The sequence below is a fragment of the Hyperolius riggenbachi genome, chromosome 2 (genome assembly GCF_040937935.1).
Source record: "Hyperolius riggenbachi isolate aHypRig1 chromosome 2, aHypRig1.pri, whole genome shotgun sequence".
In the NCBI taxonomy this organism is placed as follows: domain Eukaryota; kingdom Metazoa; phylum Chordata; class Amphibia; order Anura; family Hyperoliidae; genus Hyperolius; species Hyperolius riggenbachi.
The window spans coordinates 372,751,985-372,771,275 of record NC_090647.1 but is presented as its reverse complement, the minus strand read 5'-3'; the positions used below and the strand labels follow the sequence as shown (position 1 = coordinate 372,771,275).

The window sequence follows — 19,291 nt, the reverse complement described above, 5'->3', positions numbered from 1 at the left end:
TTTATTTTCAAATAAAATATTGGCGCCATACATTGTACTAGGGAAATATTTTAAACGTTGCAATAACCAGCAAAAATGGGCAAATAAGAATAAAATGTGGGGGTTTTATTCACAGAAGAACATTTTTGTAAAAACTATAATGTCCAGAAACTGAGTAATAATGATTTTTTTGTCCATTTTTTATTATTATTATCATTAAATTACATTTAGAATAAAATAACTCTTTGCAAAAAGTACTACCCAAAAAAGCCTAATTCGTGGCGAATAAAAACGATATAGATCATTTTGTTGGTATAAGTAGTAATAAAGTTATTGGCAAATGAATAGAAGGAGTGCTGACAGGGGAAAATTGCTTCTGTCCTAGAGGGGAAAATACCTGCGGGCTAAAGTGGTTAAAGTATTGCTGGTTAACAAAGAGAATGAAAGGTTATACAGCACAACTATCCTTACCAAACATTCTAATATTTCAAGATTCATGAATAGCAGTGTCTGAGAGCTAAACAAAACAGCTTCACAAAGGAACTGGGCCAGTCACAATTTATTTTCTGTGTTATACACTTATGTGTGTGTGACATCCATGGCTGCAATTACTAGGTAATGCCCAGTGATGTTGATCCAGGGATTTCATCTGATTGCCTTCTGGAGTCAGGAAGGAATTTTTTCCCTTTTGGGGCTAATTGGACCATGCCTTGTTAGGGTTTTTCACCTTCCTCTGGATCAACAGGGATATGTGAGGGAGCAGGCTGGTGTTGTACTTTGTTCTCTGGTTGAACTCGATGGACGTACTGTATGTCTTTTTTCAACCCAAATAACTATGTTCTATGTAACTATGACAAATGAAAAACTAGTTGTAGCAATAGATAACCATTTTCCCTTTAGACACTTTTATTCATGAAATCCATAATACCGTACGTGTCTCCCAATATTATGCTAAAATAATATTCATAATGCCTGTTTTGGATATCCCATCCGAACATTAAAGATAAAATAATTTGTTTTTTCCTGGAATGTGGAATGTTCCACACTAGCGCTGCTACATAAAATTCTTGAAAAAACGTCCATTGTTCAGTCTCATGCAGGAAGGTTTCACAAGTGGGTTTAAAGTGAACCCAAGGTGAGAGTGATCTGGAGGCTACCATATTTATTTCCTTGTAAACAATCACAGTGGCCTGGCAGCCCTGCTGATCTATTTGGCTGCAGTAGTATCTGAATCACAACAGAAACAAGCATGCAGCTAATCTTGTCAGATCTGACAGTAATGTCAGAAACACCTGATCTGCTCCATGCTTGTTCAGGGTCTACGGCTGAAAGTATTAGAGGCAGAGGAATAGCAAGGCAGCCAGGCAACTGGTATTACTTAAAAAGAAAAAAATATGGCAGCCTTCGTATCACTGTCACCTCGGGTTCACGCTAATGCCCAGTGACGATATACATACATATACACATACCTGAGGAACATAACCTGTAATGTTCACAGACAAAAGAAACCTCTGTAGCAATTCTCACCATATCGCTTTCCTCTGTGCCTGCTGATAAGCAGCAACAAATGCCTTACAAAGCCTTAAAGTTTACCCGAGGCGGCATGTGACATGAGGAGATAAATATGTGTATGTACAGTGCAAAATCACCAGTATGCGGGAGTACCCGATGTAAAAAAGGCTTGTGGTGTGCTAAAGCCCTAGGTCACAGCACCAGTGACCGGTATAAGCAAAAAGTCCACGGAGGCTGGCACCACCTACAGTAAAAAAATTAGCTCTTTATTGAAAATGTCATTAAAATAACATACAGAGATTTAAAAAAAATGTCCATAGCAGCGACAGCCCGCTGTTTCAAGCTTAAAGAGGAACTCTAGTGAAAATAATGTAATAAAAAAGTGCTTCATTTTTACAATAATTATGTATAAATGATTTACTCAGTGTTTGCCCATTGTAAAATCTTTTAAATCCCTGATTTATATTCTGACATTTATTACATGGTGACATTTTTATAGCTGGCAAGTGATGTAGCTGCTTGTGGATGTGACAGCTATTTCCCACAATGCAACAAGGTTCACAGACGGGAAACTGCCAGGAGTACCATGGTCCTCAGAGTTTCTTGTGGGAGGGGTTTCACCACAATATCAGCCATACAGCGCCGCCTGATGATCCGTTTGTGAAAAGGAATAGATTTCTCATGTAAAAGGGGGCATCAGCTACTGATTGGGATGAAGTTCAATTATTGGTCACGGTTTCTCTTTAAGTACCCTTGTTCAAAGCCACTAGCCATGTACAAAGAAATAGAGGGACAGCCCCTCTTTAAACAGGCATAACATCAGTAATCAACCAATCACTTTAAATCATACTCAGCCTGTCACAAGAGCCAAACAGAGGTGAGGACCTGAGAGAGAACTGAGAAGGTGATGTTACTCATTGATGAATGACACTGTACTGGCCAATAGAGGGAGACAGAAGCAGGGAAGGAAAGCTCAATACCTCACCCCACAACGCATCCTAGCAACAGCGACACTGCCTAAACACACAAGAGCGGAGAAACCTGAAAACTGCACACAAAAGATAAAGACTAAGGTCATATCACCGCTATCAGGCAGAAGTGACAGCCGGGCAGAATAAGAGTAACAATACAATAGAAACACTAAGCCACATATAAGAAGAATATAGCGATATCGCAACAATAAAATTAAACACATAAGCCTAAGTCATATTCACGATTTAACCCCTCATGCTCCATAACCTCCAATTTTCGAATCCACACTGCATTCAGTAGTACAGTGCAAAACATTCTTTTTTTAATTTGCTGCCTGAACAGGGGCGTAACTAGGCCCCACCGGGCCCCCCTGCAGAATTTCATTGCGGGGCCCCCCCTGCAGAATTTCATTATGGGCCCCCCCTCCCTCCCTGGGGCTCGCTCGGGGCCGTTTTGTGGGGGCTGGAGGGGTGGCAGCATGAGGGGAAAGCCTTGGCCACAGTCGGCGGGGAGAGGGGAAGCTCCCCCCTTCTCCCTCACCTCGGGGCTCTCCCTTCTGCGCTCCCCTCCAGCTAGTTACAGTTTGGGCAGCGGGCAGCGGCGGCAAGATACATACCTTCTTCCTTGCGTTCCACCGCATACTCCTCGCTCTAGCGGCTGACGTCACTTCTGAAGGTGACGTCACTTCCGGAAGTGACGTCAGCCGCTAGAGTGTGACGTCTCCCCGCCGACTGTGGCCAAGGCTTTCCCCTCATGCTGCCACCCCTCCAGCCCCCACAAAACGGCCCCGAGCGGGCCCCAGGGGAGGGCCCGGGCCCCCCCCGTGGGAGCAGGGGCTGCAGGGCTTATTGTTACGCCCATGTGCCTGAAAAAGTTACTTTTAAGGCTTGCAAGTGACTGCTTTACTCTTGTTAGCATATTTTTTCAGAGATTTTTTTTCAGCTGTAACAAAGAAATGTTTTTCTTTAAAGGTTACTATGTTGTTGTGTATCTTTTAGAGCAGAGAGGAAGTTCTGAGTTCAGGTCCGTTTTAAGAAAAAAGCTAGCTAATCATAAGCTTAAAGGACGGATGCAAGCTAATTTTATAAAAAAAACTGCTTATCCGGGGCTTCCTCCAGCTCCATGGCAGCCTTCCTGTGCCCTCGCCGCAGCTCCGCATCCAGCCGGAGGCCCGGGGTCCCCTCCATTGCAGATGCCAATGGACATCTACTGCGCCTGTGGGAGAGCTGCTCGCGGTCGCGATTCTGGAGTGTTCTGCGCAGGTGCAGTAGATGCTGACCTGGCGAGGTCGGCATCTGCAATGGAGGGGACTCCAGGCCACCGGCTGTCAGGGGCTGGAGGAAGACCCGGGTAAGTAGATTTTTTTTATTAAATAAGCTTGGACCTTTTCTTTAAGCTATAGGTCCCATAATGAATATTTTTAATCAAAGGCAAATGGGCTTATGTAATTATTTTATTTATTCAAGCAATCTAATTACTTTACTTATCTTTCTCTTGCAGGTAGCCGAGAAGCAGCATTTGTCTATGCTATTTCCTATGCTGGTGTGGTTTATGCCATTACTCGAGCTTGCAGCCAAGGAGAACTGAAATCTTGTGGATGTGATCCAAAAAAGAGGGGACGAAGTAGGGATGAGAAAGGAGAGTTTGACTGGGGAGGATGCAGCGACAACATTGATTTTGGGATTGAGTTTGCCAAGGACTTTGTAGATGAGAAAGAAAGAAAAGTAAAGGATGCTCGAGCTTTGATGAACTTACACAATAACCGTTGTGGAAGGATGGTGAGTTCCTCAAGTCTATTATCCATATAGGTGAAAATGATATTCCCAGTCCTTACAATAACCAGGAATGTTTTACAAAACAGATAAATCATGCTGTATGACCAATGGTGATGAATAATCTGTTTAGCTGATTTATCTAGGAATTAAACCAAATGGCCCATCAAGCACTGTGATTTCTCTCTACTGACAAAGGTTTAAAACCAAAAAACAAAGTTGAGCAGAATGAAACATTACCCATCCCATTTTCCAGATGTCTTTAAATCTGGGGAGAACAGATCAAAACTTTTTAAGCTATTAATGCTATGTGGAAAGAACCCACCGGAGGTTGAAACAAATATTTTGTGCCATAAATACATTTCCATGCTGGGTAATTTATAGTTCTCCAGCTCAAAGAGAGTAAATAGTTATGGTTTCAAAGGGAATTATAAGATAACATCTAAAGAGGAGGGGGTTTATGTGAGACATCAATCTGCCAGATTTCATATGCCCATACTATAGTTTCAGCTGCAAATGGGATATTTTAGATTCCTGACTTTTTTAATACAATAGCTTTGCTATGCATAATTTCACAAATTATTGCTGAAAAATGGTGCAACATACAATTTCAATGCAGTTTAAAATATTTCCATGGTATGTAACATAACTCCAAAAAATGAACACATTGCATGCTGGTCTATACAAAAAGTGTTGCTAGCCATGGTAACAAATGTAATTCTTTACTTTTATTATTGTTAATTTAAAGGATCAAACATTGGTTTTGTAGTTATGCATTCACTCTCACTTCATACACTTCATGCACACATACACACAAAATACATTTGTCCTAGGCCCGTTTCCACTTGGTAGTGCACAGAAACTGGCAAATGTTTTAGGTCCTCACATGTCCCAGTGCACAAATAGGACAAAAATACTCCAAGTGTAGACCGTTTACTTAAAGGAAAACTGTAGTGAGATGTATATGGAGACTGCCATATTTATTTCCTTTTATACCTGTTGCCTGGCAGCCCAGCAGATCTATTTGGCTGCAGTGGTGTCTGAATCACACCAGAAACAAGCATGAAGCTAATCCTGTCAAATGTGACAATAATGTCAGAAACACCTGTTTTGCATATGCTTGCTCAGAGTGTATGGTTAAAAGTATCAGAGACAGAATATCAGCAACATTGCCAGGTAACTGGTATTGCTTAAAGAGACTCTGTAACAAAATGTTAAGCCTTTTTCCTTCTATACCTGTTCTAATGTGGTCTGGATTACTGCAGCCTTTTCTAGTTGCACTGTCTCTGTAATATATCTAATCGTCTTTTTTTTGTCAAGCTTTGTCAACTCAGAGAGGAATGCACTGCCTCTGCTGTAATAGGGAGAAGTTGTGCACGCCCCCTCCAGGCTCTGTGTGCTAAGCGTCCCTGCTCTCACTTTCAGCTTGTCTGTAAACAGTTTGTGAGACTGAGGGGGAAGGGAGCTGCCTGTCACATGCTGAGAAACTGTAAGAATCCCAGACTGGAGTGCAGATAATTCACTAAGTAATAAAAACGTATAGGATACTGTAACATGAGATATATATATATATATATATATATATATATATACATATATATATATATATATATATATATATATATATATATATATATACACACACACACACACACACATACATACACATATATTAGTGTGTGTGTGTGTGTGTGTGTGTGTGTGTGTGTGTGTGTGTGTGTGTGTGTGTATATATATATATATATGTATATATATATATATATATATATATATATATATATATATATATATATATATATATATGTGTATATATACACACAAGCATCGCTTCCTGATTAGCGGCCTTGTTTTTTATGTTTTGTTTTGTTGTTTTTTATGCTTTTTATTGTAAGAATTTAAGAGTACAGATTCTCTTTAAAAAGAAATAAATGTGGCAGCCTCCAAATACCTCTCACTACAGTTGTCCTTCAAGACCTAATGTCCTTCATTAAATAAACCAACAAGTAAAAACATTGATTTTAAATAAACTCACTGCTCCGCATTTTGATGGAATTCACTGGCAACGCATGGCATCTCAGAGCTCCGGTTGGCTTAAAGTAAGCCAGGAATAGCCCAGCCAGGAGGTTTGATAGTACAAATGTTCCTCTATCAGGATTGGATACTATGATCCCGGAAGGTGTGGCACCAGGTCTGCCAGTGAAAGACATCTAGCAGTGAAGTCCATCAAACTGGGAATTGGTGAGATTCTTTAAAAGGCAGCAATATTTTGACCAAAGCGCTGATTATTTATTAAGGATTCGATCAAGGATTATATTTTATGGCCCAGGATGTAATTTTTTATGTTTTTACTAGTTGTGTTTAATAAAGGACATTAGGCTTTATACAAGTGGTCTGCAGTTATTTTATCTTTTATGTTCACTGAGAGGTATTTATATGTGAGGATTGAAAAGACGTGCTAGGAACCCTGCACTACCAAGTGGAAACTGGGCCTAAGATTTCTGTATTTGGTGTGCATGTTTACAAATGAAGTAAGATTGAACAGATAGCTACAAAACCAATATTTAATTCCTTTAATCAACAACAATAAAAATAAAGAATTACATTTCTTAAGGATGTGATTATTATTATTTAGTATTTAACCCCCTTGGCGGTATGAAAAATAGCGACAGGGGGCAGCGCAGCAGTTTTTTTTTTAGTTTTTTTTTTTAAATCATGTAGCGAGCCCAGGGCTCGCTACATGATAGCCGCTGCTCAGCGGCATCCCCCCAACCCCGCCGATCGCCTCCGGCGATAGGCGATCAGGAAATCCCGTTCAAAGAACGGGATTTCCTGGAGGGCTTCCCCGTCGCCATGGCGACGGGGCGGGATGACGTCACCGACGTCAGCGACGTCGGGACGTCATTGGGAGACCCGATCCACCCCTTGTCGCTGCCTGGCACTGATTGGCCAGGCAGCGCAGGGGTCTGGGGGGGGGCCGCGCGCCGCACCGGATAGCGGCGATCGGGCGCGCGGCGGCGGCGATCGGGGTGCTGGCGCAGCTAGCAAAGTGCTAGCTGCGTCCAGCAAAAAAAAAATTATGAAAATCGGCCCAGCAGGGCCTGAGCGGCACCCTCCGGCGGCTTACCCCGTGTCACACACGGGGTTACCGCTAAGGAGGTTAAATAGCACCGACATAATTCTGCAAAGCTTTGCACACTATATATAGTCTTGTTACTAACTGTTGCTCACAGGGGCTCACAGGGGCTCACTAACTCAACCCTGCCATAGTCATATGTCCATGTCCATCGTAGTCTAGGGCCAATTTTATGGGGAAGTGACCCAGGAAATGCATTGTTTTCAGTGCTAGTAAAGATCTTTATATATCTGTATCAGTGTTTTGCTGCCTCAGGTAAGCCATTTTCATCTACCAAATTCTGCATCACCTTAATCGAGTAATCTTCCCCTGGGGGGGGGGGGGGGGAGTCAACCAGTCCACACCCGTATTCACCAAGGGTGTAACAACAGTCCAGAATAGAAAAAGACTAGGTCTCGACCTGGCTTTTAGGCCAATTGGTCAATTTCATTATGCAGAAACCACAGTGCAAAAGCACAACATTTCGACCTAGTGGTCTTTATCAAGTGCTTACAGGATACTTGTGCAATCACATATATAGACAATTAAAACACACCCATCAAAGGGCGGGCACATAACTTAAAGAGACAGGCCACATTAAATTAGAATCCTCCTCCTTGCATCTCTAGTAGTCTGCGCCACGTAACCCATGTTACGTGTAAACGATGTTTATCGCAGTACAGGAAAAATTGCCCTTAATGTTAATCCTTGTACCCTTAGTCGTGTGTGTGACAAAGTCACCACGAATAATTGAGGAACAATTTTGGCAGTTCATACATGGGAAAGTGCCCCTGCGGCGAGGGACACATGCGACACCACCACTCCTCAAATCCTTTAGGTCAGCCCTCACTAACTGATCCCTAACACTTTTCCCTTTCCTAAACACCATTTTAGGGCGAGCACGAAATACTCGTGAAAGTAATGGGTCTGTTTCCACCACTGATCAAGCCCTGAGCAGGCATCGTCTAATATCTGTGGCATGATTGTCATACGTTAGTATGAACTGTACCCCCTCCTGGTAATCATTTTTTCTCTCTTTTCTAATCCTTAGTTGCTTTCTATCCATACTCGCTACATCAGCTGCTATGCTTTCCACCTCCTCCCGTTGGTAACCCCTTTTTACATATTCACCCACCATTCTCTTTGATTGTGCCACAAACTTCTCATCACTGGATGTAATTTTGCGAGGTCCAATAAGTTGACTTTTAGAAGAAAGGCAAGCTTTGAAGAATTTGAGGAACAACAAGGAGGTGATATTTAAAAAGGCTGACACGGGGGAGCTCTGGTGGCTCAATCTAGGATTGATTATGTATCTGAGCTGCAAAGACAGGTGAATGATGACACAGTCTATTAAAAATTGCAGAGCGACCCCTCTTTGAGTATAAAGGAAGAAATTGAGGGATTGCTCTCTCAAGCTTATGAAGAGGGACTGATTTCAAGTGAACTTGCGGTGGCTCTGAAAAAAGATTCATACAGAGTCCTCATTCTGTATACACTCCCTAAGGTTCACAAAAATGTATTGCATCCTCCTGGTAGGCCTATTTTGTCTGCGGTTAATTCTCTTCTGGAGCCACTGGGAGTGTTCATAGACACGGTACTGCAGCCTGAGGTCTGGTCCAATCCCAGATGTCTCAGAGATACCACACACTTTCTCTCGTTTTTGGAACAACTGCCAGCGGATGATGTGACATTTCTGGTCAGCCTAGATGTAGTTAGTCTATACACTAATATTCCCCACGATGAAGTGGTTGCAGCAGTGAGAAATGTTTTTGAAGTGAAAGTTAATGGTAATACGGATCGGATGCTGTTTGCAATAACCCTCCTGGAATTTTGATTGAAATCTAACTATTTCCGATGTGGTCAGGATTTTTTCCTACAGGTACAAGGAGTGCCCATGGGGGCCCCATATGCGCCAAGCTTGGCAAATGTATACATGGCAGAGTTTGACGCCAAATTTATGCTTGAGAATGATCTTTTCAAAAATTATAGTAGGGGCTTTTGCAGGTACATTGATGACCTGTTTTTTTTGTTGGACAGTGCCCGAACACCTTTTGCTTGATTTTTTTCATGACCTCAACCTCTGCCATGATACATTACATTTCACCCTGGAATATGATGCAACTAAATTACATTTCCTTGATGTAGATGTTGAGATCAAGGGGGGGCAGCTTTGAAACCAGTTTGTTTCGTACGAGTACAGACAGGAACAATTCACTACTAGCTAGTAGCTGTTATCCCCCAGCTCTGATCAGTAGACTTCCAAAAAGTCAACTTATTAGAGCTCGCAGAATTACATCCAGTGATGAGAAATATGTGGCACAATCAAAGAGAATGGTGGGTGAATATGTAGAAAGGGGTTACCAACGGGAGGAGGTGGAAAGAGTAGCAGCTGATGTAGCGAGTATGGATAGAAAGCAACTAAGGATTAGAAAAGAGAGAAAAAATGATTACCAGGAGGGGGTACAGTTCATACTAACGTATGACAATCATGCCGCAGATATTAGACGATGCCTGTTGGGGGCTTGGTCAGTGGTGGAAACGGACCCATTACTTTCACGAGTATTTCGTGCTCGCCCTAAAATGGTGTTTAGGAAAGGGAAAAGTGTTAGGGAACAGTTAGTGAGGGCTGACCTAAAGGATTTGAGGAGTGGTGGTGCCGCATGTGTCCCTCGCCGCAGGGGCACTTTCCCATGTATGAACTGCCAAAATTGTTCCTCAATTATTCGTGGTGACTATGTCACACACACGACTAAGGGTACAAGGATTAACATTAAGGGCAATTTTTCCTGTACTAGATAAACATTGTTTACTTGTTGAAGTGTCCCTGCGGCATGGGTTACGTAGTGCAGACTACTAGAGATGCAAGGAGGAGGATAAATGAACACAGGAGTAATATCAGGAACTATAAAAAGGAGGATATTGAGAAATCCAAGGACAAATTTAAATCTCCTGTGGGTCATCCTTTTTCTAAATGTGGGCATGCAGTGGGAGACTTGGGATGGTGTGTGCTCGAAAAGGTGTTCTCACAGGAGGGGGTGGATCCCCAAATCTCCTTGTTACGCAGGGAGAGTAGGTGGATTCATGACCTCGGTACTTTGGTGCCAAATGGCATGAACGAGGCATACAATTTAAAATGTTTCCTGTGATTCTAATTTAATGTGGCCTGTCTCTTTAAGTTATGTGCCCGCCCTTTGATGGGTGTGTTTTAATTGTCTATATATGTGATTGCACAAGTATCCTGTAAGCACTTGATAAAGACCACTAGGTCGAAACGTTGTACTTTTGCACTGTGGTTTCTGCATAATAAAATTGGCCAATCGGCCTAAAATCCAGGTCGAGACCCAGTCTTTTTCTATTCTGGATCGGTTTTCCTCACCAGCTCAAAACTGTGGTTGCTAGTTATGACTTCTATTCACTTCTATTCTGTTCATTAAAAAAAAATCAGACTGGTAAAATACTGCAATCGGTATTTTAGACATCTTGTCAAATTCAGAAAGATTTTAATAGGTGCAGTACTCGTAGAAGTTCGGTAACTGAAAAACATGGATTCAATTCAATAAGACCTGTTTGGTAAACAGAACCAGCTACGGAATAGGTCTCTGTTCTGATACGGTGATGTTCTTCTATTTCTATGCAGTGCCAGCATTACAGTAGTAAGAGACATCCCTTGCATCCCTTTAAATCTCCATATCTCCTACTAGTCCCTCTCATCTGTCTATTAGTCTTAATATTTTAATTAAGGACCAGAGTTTAGATAAACTTTCAAACATAAAACACATGAAGCTTGGATGATTTCACTGACATGTGTTGGGGTATTTACTGCACAAGTCGGTTATTTACCTCAAAGCTCAGTAATTTCAGCTTGTCATACAGTAACAGCATTAGTGAATTGACATTTTACTAAATGTTCAGTAAAATCAGCTGTTTTCTGCATTATCACAGGCTTTCATGCTTTATGTATTGAAGCCTTTGCAACCCACCCTTGTGAATAATTTTCTTTGTAAGATTATTGACACCAGATGGTGCAAATTATTACACCATTAAGAGCTCCTGTGGTTTCTGTGTGTTTTATTTGAACCATGTCAGACATCTTCCTCTTCTTGTCTGGATTTTGACTCTCTTAAAATTGTTATCTGCAATTAACAACTGGTTTCCCTGAGGTTATCACAAAATCTTGTGCCTTTTTTTTTAGTGCAATGTTAGGGCCATATTGCATCCAAAACAAAAACATACCAAATCTCAACCTTAGTAGCCTGAATAAGTTACATTTTATTCATCTTGGTGCAAGGTACATAGCCAAAGGTGGCGCCAAGATGAATAACATTTAACCTATTCAGGCTACTAAGGTTGAAATTCAGTATCTTCTCACTTTGGATGTTGGATAAAGGACTTATGGCTGCCATGCTTACACTGTGAGCTCCTGGCTACCAGTGAGGGTGGCTTGCAGATTTAAACTATTTTTGGAGGGTCATGTTGCATGACATGCTCGTTTGGTACTAGTCACAGCAACTAAAATGTTATACAGCTGTTACAAATTCAATGCAGGTGCTGCTAATTATGACACAAATTCAATGCTAGTTGCTGCTGTTCTAGCATGTTATAGTTGTTAGTAGCTGCATTGGTAGCAGCTGCTTAGCATCTCCATAACTGTGACTAGTAGCAATTTACTCTGGGTAGTCTTATGAAGATTAATATATTGCTAATTAACCAATAAATAAGATATTTCCCCTAAATATTGAGCTTACGTTTGGATTTTTTTGTAATATACCCAGAACTGTACGGAGTACTGGTGGATCCTTTATCATGTAGAGAACTCGTGAAAGAGACCATTATTTATTTTAGCGCAAAACACAGGGTTTTTGTATGTTATTTTTCAATACTGCTCATTTCTTTTTATGACTTATGTCTTACAGAGATCAGTGGAGCCAAACAATGTGACTGGAATGTATAAATTACATTCATTAAACATACATTTACTAAACAAACAGCAGAGTGAGGGGCTTCTTATACATAATAATACAAACAATGTTATGGATAATATGTGCTTGTCTAGGTGATGTTACACACTAATCCCCACCCTCTTTCTCTTAGGCAGTAAAACGTTTTATGAAGCTTGAATGTAAATGTCATGGGGTCAGCGGGTCATGCACATTAAGGACTTGTTGGAAGGCCATGTCAGATTTTCGAAAAACAGGAGACTATCTCAGAAGGAAATACAATGGGGCAATCCAGGTCACCATGAATCAAGATGGCACCAGCTTCACAGTGGCCAATCAAGATTTTAGAAAACCCACAAAGAAGGACCTTGTGTACTTTGAGAATTCTCCTGACTATTGTGTGATGGACAAGTCTGCAGGTAAAGATCATCTGTCTTCCATAGACAGACAAGCATTTTTGTGAAGAACTGTATATGCCCTAAAGCTAAATGTTGCTGCAATCATATACAAAACACAGCACTTTGATCTTTTCACAGCCAAAGAATAAAGTAGTCAAATGTTTCTTCTGCTGAAAGTAATCATTAAAAAAATTCTTTGATACATCAGACATCAGATCTACTGTATACCACTTTCATGTTCACTGGGTTACTTTTATGTACATTTTATCATTACCTCAAATTAGTCTTTTACTCAGACAACTGTAACAGAAACATTGTAACATGCTAAATATTATTTTCATAAATACAAATCTGTTGCACATAAGGACATTTGAATACAGGGTGTGCAGTACATGGACAAAGCCACAGGATTCAAAAGCTTGTTCTCAGTTTGAAATGCAGTTTGACAGGTTATCAGACTAATTCTGAATACAGGGGTGTATTGGTGGGATAAAGAATGCTTCCATTTTTTGGTCCATATGTTTTCATGCAGATGCACAGCTTGATCGTGACAAGCATTGCCCAAGCTCTTTGTATGTAAAGTGTTATGTATAAATATACACGTTGAGAGAGGAGTAGTGATTAAGTCATCCTATACTGCTGTCTTAAGGTGCATACACACCTGCGACGGATGTCGCCCGTTTGGGGATCAGGACTTGATCCCCTTGGGCGACATAGCTGGGCCAAGCTGCACACAAGTGTCAGCTGTGTAATTGACAACACAGTGTGTTGCTAAGCGGGTAAGTGCGGGGGGGAGGGGGGGTTGCGGAGGGACGATGATCATGATCATGCATGATTGTCACGCGGCGGGTGCTGGACTGGAGCAAACAATGGGATCGCCAGGGGATTGGCATCGCTGGGGGAGAGCAGATTCATCAGGGGGGTTCACCCGCATGTTGGGGGTCGGGGGCTTCCTTACACAAGCCTGATTATCGGCTGAGACAATCGTTATCAGTTGCCTCAGCCAACATAAGTCAGGCGTGTGTATGGGCCTATAGTCTATACAGTCTGCTTTCAGATCAGACCTAGGACAATACACTGGTCAGATAAAACATTTAAATTACAGTACTTGCCTAATATTATTAAGGGTCCGCTAATGTGCCACCAAATCAACTGTGACCCATGGAGACACAGACTCCAGAAGACATCTAATAGTGTCCTGTTGTATCTAGCATCAGCAAGAACTTTAAAGCTCTGGAAGTTGCAAAATGAACCCTTTATAGATTGGGCTTGTTTTGCCAATGTACCAATGTATCCCACAAAGGGAATAAGATCTCAGGAATTTGGAGGTAAAAGAAAATGTGATACATTAAATCAGACAACTTTCTTTCATTGCTCCATGGCCCAGGTCTGATGCTTACATGAGTATACCGCCTGCACTAACTATAGATGTGGTCCAATCCCCCCTTTGCCGCTACCCCCCATACAGAGTTCGGCAGCTAAAAGACATAGTGGGGTAAGTATGATCTCACCTCTCCTCGTTCCATTGATGATCGCTACTCTTGTCCACAAAGCACTGCAGCAAAAACTTTAACTTACCTGGGGCCACCCAGTGCCAGCGCTGTCACTAAGTGTTCCTCCAGTCCTCCACAGTGATCCTCTTCCGGCTGGCCAACTGCGAGCTGACAGGCCAATGTGCATGCACGGCCATGGCTGCGTGCGTCCTCAACCATGCTCCTGGGAGCGTTCTGCGCAGTAGAGATGTTTTCATACTGCGCATGCATAGAACGCTCCCATGCCCAGGAGAGCGAACAGGAGGTGTGTGGACCGGGGCTGCATATCAAAACGAAACTAGGGAGCTGTGAGGAACTGGAGGATCGTTCAGTGATGGCAGGGGCACAGGGTGGCTACAGGGGGCTGGTAGAAACCCCAGGTAAGTTAAAGTCTTTTTTTTTTTAACTTAGGTTCACTTTAAAAGTCTAAGTATTTCCTATGGCGAAATTACAAAGAACCAAAACATGTTAGTGAGTAAATTCTCCTTCAACATCAAAAGGCACCTAATTATACCTACAAAAGGTGTATTCTAAATTTTCTAAACTTCCGGAAAAGTTCCCGGTTCGCCGCGGAACTATATATATATATATATATATATATATATATATATATATATATATATATATATATATATATATATATATATATATATATATGTCCAGGAGGAGTCAACAACTATCACATGCTGGAAAGTAAGGTATGCACACAACTGCGGGTGCCCAAGCCCCTAAGTATATAGAAAAAAAGCCACGTGGAGTTGCAGCACACAAGCTCTTATTATTATTGAGAGCAAAAAGCACACATATAAGCAAAGAGCGTCGGTCGTCCGCAGCCATTGGGCATTGATAAAGGTCGGGGACGACCAAAACTGTTTGCTTATATGTGTGCTTTTTGCTCTCAATAAAAAGAAGAGCTTGTGTGCTGCAACTCCACGTGGCTTTATATATATATATATATATATATATATATATATATATATATATATACAGGATCTTCTCAAAAAATTAGCATATTGTGATAAAGTTCATTATTTTCTGTAATGTACTCATAAACATTAGACTTTCATATATTTTAGATTCAAATACACACAACTGAAGAAGTTCAAGCCTTTTATTGTTTTAACATTGATAATTTTGGCATACAGCTCATGAAAACCCAAATTTCCTATCTCAAAAAATTAGCATATTTCATCCGACCAATAAAAGAAAAGTGTTTTTAAAACAAAAAAAGTCAGCCTTCAAATAATTATGTTCAGTTATGCACTCAATACTTGGTCGGGAATCCTTTTGCAGAAATGACTGCTTCAATGCGGCGTGGCATGGAGGCAATCAGCCTGTGGCACTGCTCAGGTGTTATGGAGGCCCAGGATGCTTCGATAGCGGCCTTAAGCTCATCCAGAGTGTTGGGTCTTGCGTCTCTCAACTTTCTCTTCCCAATATCCCACAGATTCTCTATGGGGTTCAGGTCAGGAGAGTTGGCAGGCCAATTGAGCACAGTAATACCATGGTCAGTAAACCATTTACCAGTGGTTTTGGCACTGTGAGCAGGTGCCAGGTCGTGCTGAAAAATGAAATCTTCATCTCCATAAAGCTTTTTAGCAGATGGAAGCATGAACCCACTTTTGAACCAGAAACAGTGGCAGAAGCGCCTGACCTGGGCTACAGAGAAGCAGCACTGGACTGTTGCTCAGTGGTCCAAAGTACTTTTTTTCAGATGAAAGCAACTTTTACATGTCATTGGGAAATCAAGGTGCCAGAGTCTGAAGGAAGACTGGGGAGAGGGAAATGTCCAAATGCCTGAAGTCCAGTGTCAAGTACCCACAGTCAGTGATGATCTGGGGTGCCATGTCAGCTGCTGGTGTTGGTCCACTGTGTTTTATCAAGGGCCGGGTCAATGCAACTAGCTATCAGGAGATTTTGGAGCACTTCATGCTTCCATCTGCTGAAAAGCTTTGTGGAGATGAAGATTTCATTTTTCAGCACGACCTGGCACCTGCTCACAGTGCCAAAACCACTGGTAAATGGTTTACTGACCATGGTATTACTGTGCTCAATTGGCTTGCCAACTCTCCTGACCTGAACCCCATAGAGAATCTGTGGGATATTGGGAAGAGAAAGTTGAGAGACGCAAGACCCAACACTCTGGATGAGCTTAAGGCCGCTATCGAAGCATCCTGGGCCTCCATAACACCTGAGCAGTGCCACAAGCTGATTGCCTCCATGCCACGCCGCATTGAAGCAGTCATTTCTGCAAAAGGATTCCCAACCAAGTATTGAGTGCATAACTGAACATAATTATTTGAAGGTTGACTTTTTTTGTTTTAAAAACACTTTTCTTTTATTGGTCGGACGAAATATGCTAATTTTTTGAGATAGGAAATTTGGGTTTTCATGAGCTGTATGCCCAAATCATCAATATTAAAACACTAAAAGGCTTGAACTACTTTAATTGTGTGTATTTGAATCTAAAATATATGAAAGTCTAATGTTTATGAGTACATTACAGAAAATAATGAACTTTATCACAATATGCTAATTTGTTGAGAAGATCCTGTATATATATATATATATATATATATATATATATATATATATATATATATATATATAATATATACTAAATCTAGTGCATCTATGTTCCAGGAGCACCTTGTACATGTTCTCCCCCAAATGGTGTCCTCCTGTGTCCCCCAGGTGTCCTCCTGTATCCCCATGTGTCCTCCATGTATCCCTCATATGTCCTCCTGTATCCCTGTCTCCCCATATGCCCTCCTGTGTCCCCAATGTGCCCTCCTGTATTCCCCATGTCTCAACCATGTGTCCTCCTGCCTCCCCATGTGTCCCCCTGTATCCCTCATGTTTCTTCCTGTCTTCCCCATTATGTGTCCTCCTGTGTCCCCTTCTGTACATTATCCTCCCCACGTCCCTTTGCTCCCTCCCCTTGTGTCTGCTGACCCCATGTGTGTGACAGCAGCGTACATGCTCTATGGGCCAGTGGGAATTGCAGACCTCCATCTCCATTGCCCTTCTCCCTCTAGTGAGCGCCTTGTACTGATGACGTGATCAGTACAAGTCATTAACTAGAGGAAGCTGTACAGAGGAGATGGAGGTCTGCAATCCCTGTGGGCACATGGATTAGTAAAGCTGCAGCTTCAAACATTCAAACACAGGGGGCCAGGAAACACAAGGGGGAGGCATGGGGGGGAGCAGGCACATAGGAAGGGAATGCCTGACGTGCCGGTGGCTCGTATTGGCGGACATTCGTAAGTTGGGGATTCCCTGCCTTTGACATATAAGATGCAAGGACTTTTTCTCCCCATTTTGGGGGGAGAAAAAGTGCGTCTTATATGGTGGATAATACAGTAAATTTAAGACAGGACTTTTAGCTGCAGAAACTGTAATGATCGCTGCTGCAGCAGGCATTGCTGGAAGTAGTAGTGCTGCAGCTCAGGTAGTTCTGATCTCTTTTCATGCAAGCTGCATAGCTTTGTCGGCCTTTCCCTGCTGTCAGCTTGTGACTGATTATCATTCACCTGTGTGGGAATCTGCATGTCTGCTCCCATTGGATGACCTCAGTATAAAGATCTGCTTCCTGCAGGGTTTCCTTGGGTTTTCATAGCTTCAGTTTAAGCCTGTCTTGCTGTCGCTTCAGCCCCCGATCGTGTTTCTTGTTCTAAAAGATACTTTGCTGGTTTTGCATCATATATTGGTTCATTGCCCATATATATGCATACCAGCACGTTTATTATTTTCCTTGTATTCGTGTTACGTTGATACATCAGTGTCGCTGATGTATACGTACACGAACTGTTTATATCCTGTGTGCAGTTAGTCAGCTTTCCAGCACGTTTTGGTAGTTTGCGCGTATCGTGAGCACCCGTGCTGAGCTAGTATCCTGCTCCTGGTCCTGTTCGTGGATTGCGTTCATCTCTGCGAAGAGATAACGAATCCTTCTGAATCCTGTCCTGTTACTGTTTGTGGATTGCGTTCATCTCTGCGAAGAGATAACGAATCCTTCTGAATCCTGTTCTGTTACCGTTAGTGGATTGCGTTCATCTCTACGAAGAGATAGCGAATCCTTCTGAGTCCTGTTCCCTGTATTACTCCAGTCTTAGTCAGTGTTCCTGCTTATGTCATATATCGGTTCATTGCCGATATATACATATGTTAGTCAGACGTTACAAATAGTTTCATTGATAGCTGTAATTGTAATACGCTAGGAAAACATACTTATTGTATATTTGTCTGTGTTACGTTCATCTATCTTGAACCTGCTATTTCCTGACTATCCTGTCCTGTCTTTGTGAGGCACGCCATCGCTGCAATCGCATTGGCTGCCTCATTCCAGTCTGTCTTGTTTTGGACGCTTTCTGTCGCTAAGTAGCCGCTAGCTAGCAAGCGTTCATTCTGTCTGCCTGTCCTGATCTCCTCAGTTCTGGTTTATGCGCTCAGCGCTACTTTGCGCTGAGACGTTATAACGAAAGCATTGTTTGTGGCTGTCAGATCTGCACCGGCTCTGTGCGCCACAATCTCCTATTGGAGTCAGTCCTCCCCTCCACTATACTAGGGATAGCCTGTTTCCTTGTGCTAGTGTGTGTACCTCCTCCACGCCAGCTCATGCGTTGCATGCTGACTGTGGAGAATACACCACCAAGCCTTACATTATGAAAACCCCATTACCAATCCCCATTGTGGGGGGGGGGATTCCCAGAAAGTATGACACTGTTAATTATGGTTCCTGTTCCTTTAAGAAATTTGAAGAACTTAACTCTGAAACAGAAAATGAGTTTTTCTCTGAATGCGCCAGGTTCCTGGCCAATCCCGATCTCCAAGCGACTCCTGTTTCAACCTGGGCACTCCAACTAAGTTATATTTTGTTTAAAGGGGAATTATTCCAGTGGGCATTTGATGTTCTCAATCATTCCGATTTGAAAGAGAGACCGCTGGAATTTCTAGCGTTTGTGATCCATAACTGGTTGCGCATAGATCCATTGCCTTTTCCTCTTAATGAACTCCTGGCAGCAGGCCAATCAGCTTCTCCTTCAATTGCTTGCAAAAATGTTCAGCAAGCAGAAAG

General features: G+C 42.1%; 2 protein-coding genes across 3 annotated transcripts in view; one reads left to right on the top strand and one right to left on the bottom strand.

Annotated features, from left to right (window-relative positions):
• Positions 1-19,291, bottom strand: part of ST7L (suppression of tumorigenicity 7 like) — a 424,041-nt gene that overhangs the window by 39,855 nt on the left and 364,895 nt on the right. The window lies entirely within an intron of this gene.
• The window catches only part of WNT2B (Wnt family member 2B), a 194,619-nt gene that overhangs the window by 145,692 nt on the left and 29,636 nt on the right, over positions 1-19,291 (top strand). For both annotated transcript variants that reach the window (XM_068269738.1, XM_068269739.1), the window contains exons 3-4: positions 3,964-4,241; positions 12,439-12,703. In XM_068269738.1, the coding sequence (XP_068125839.1) occupies positions 3,964-4,241; positions 12,439-12,703 (543 nt within the window). The remainder of the gene's footprint in view (positions 1-3,963; positions 4,242-12,438; positions 12,704-19,291) is intronic.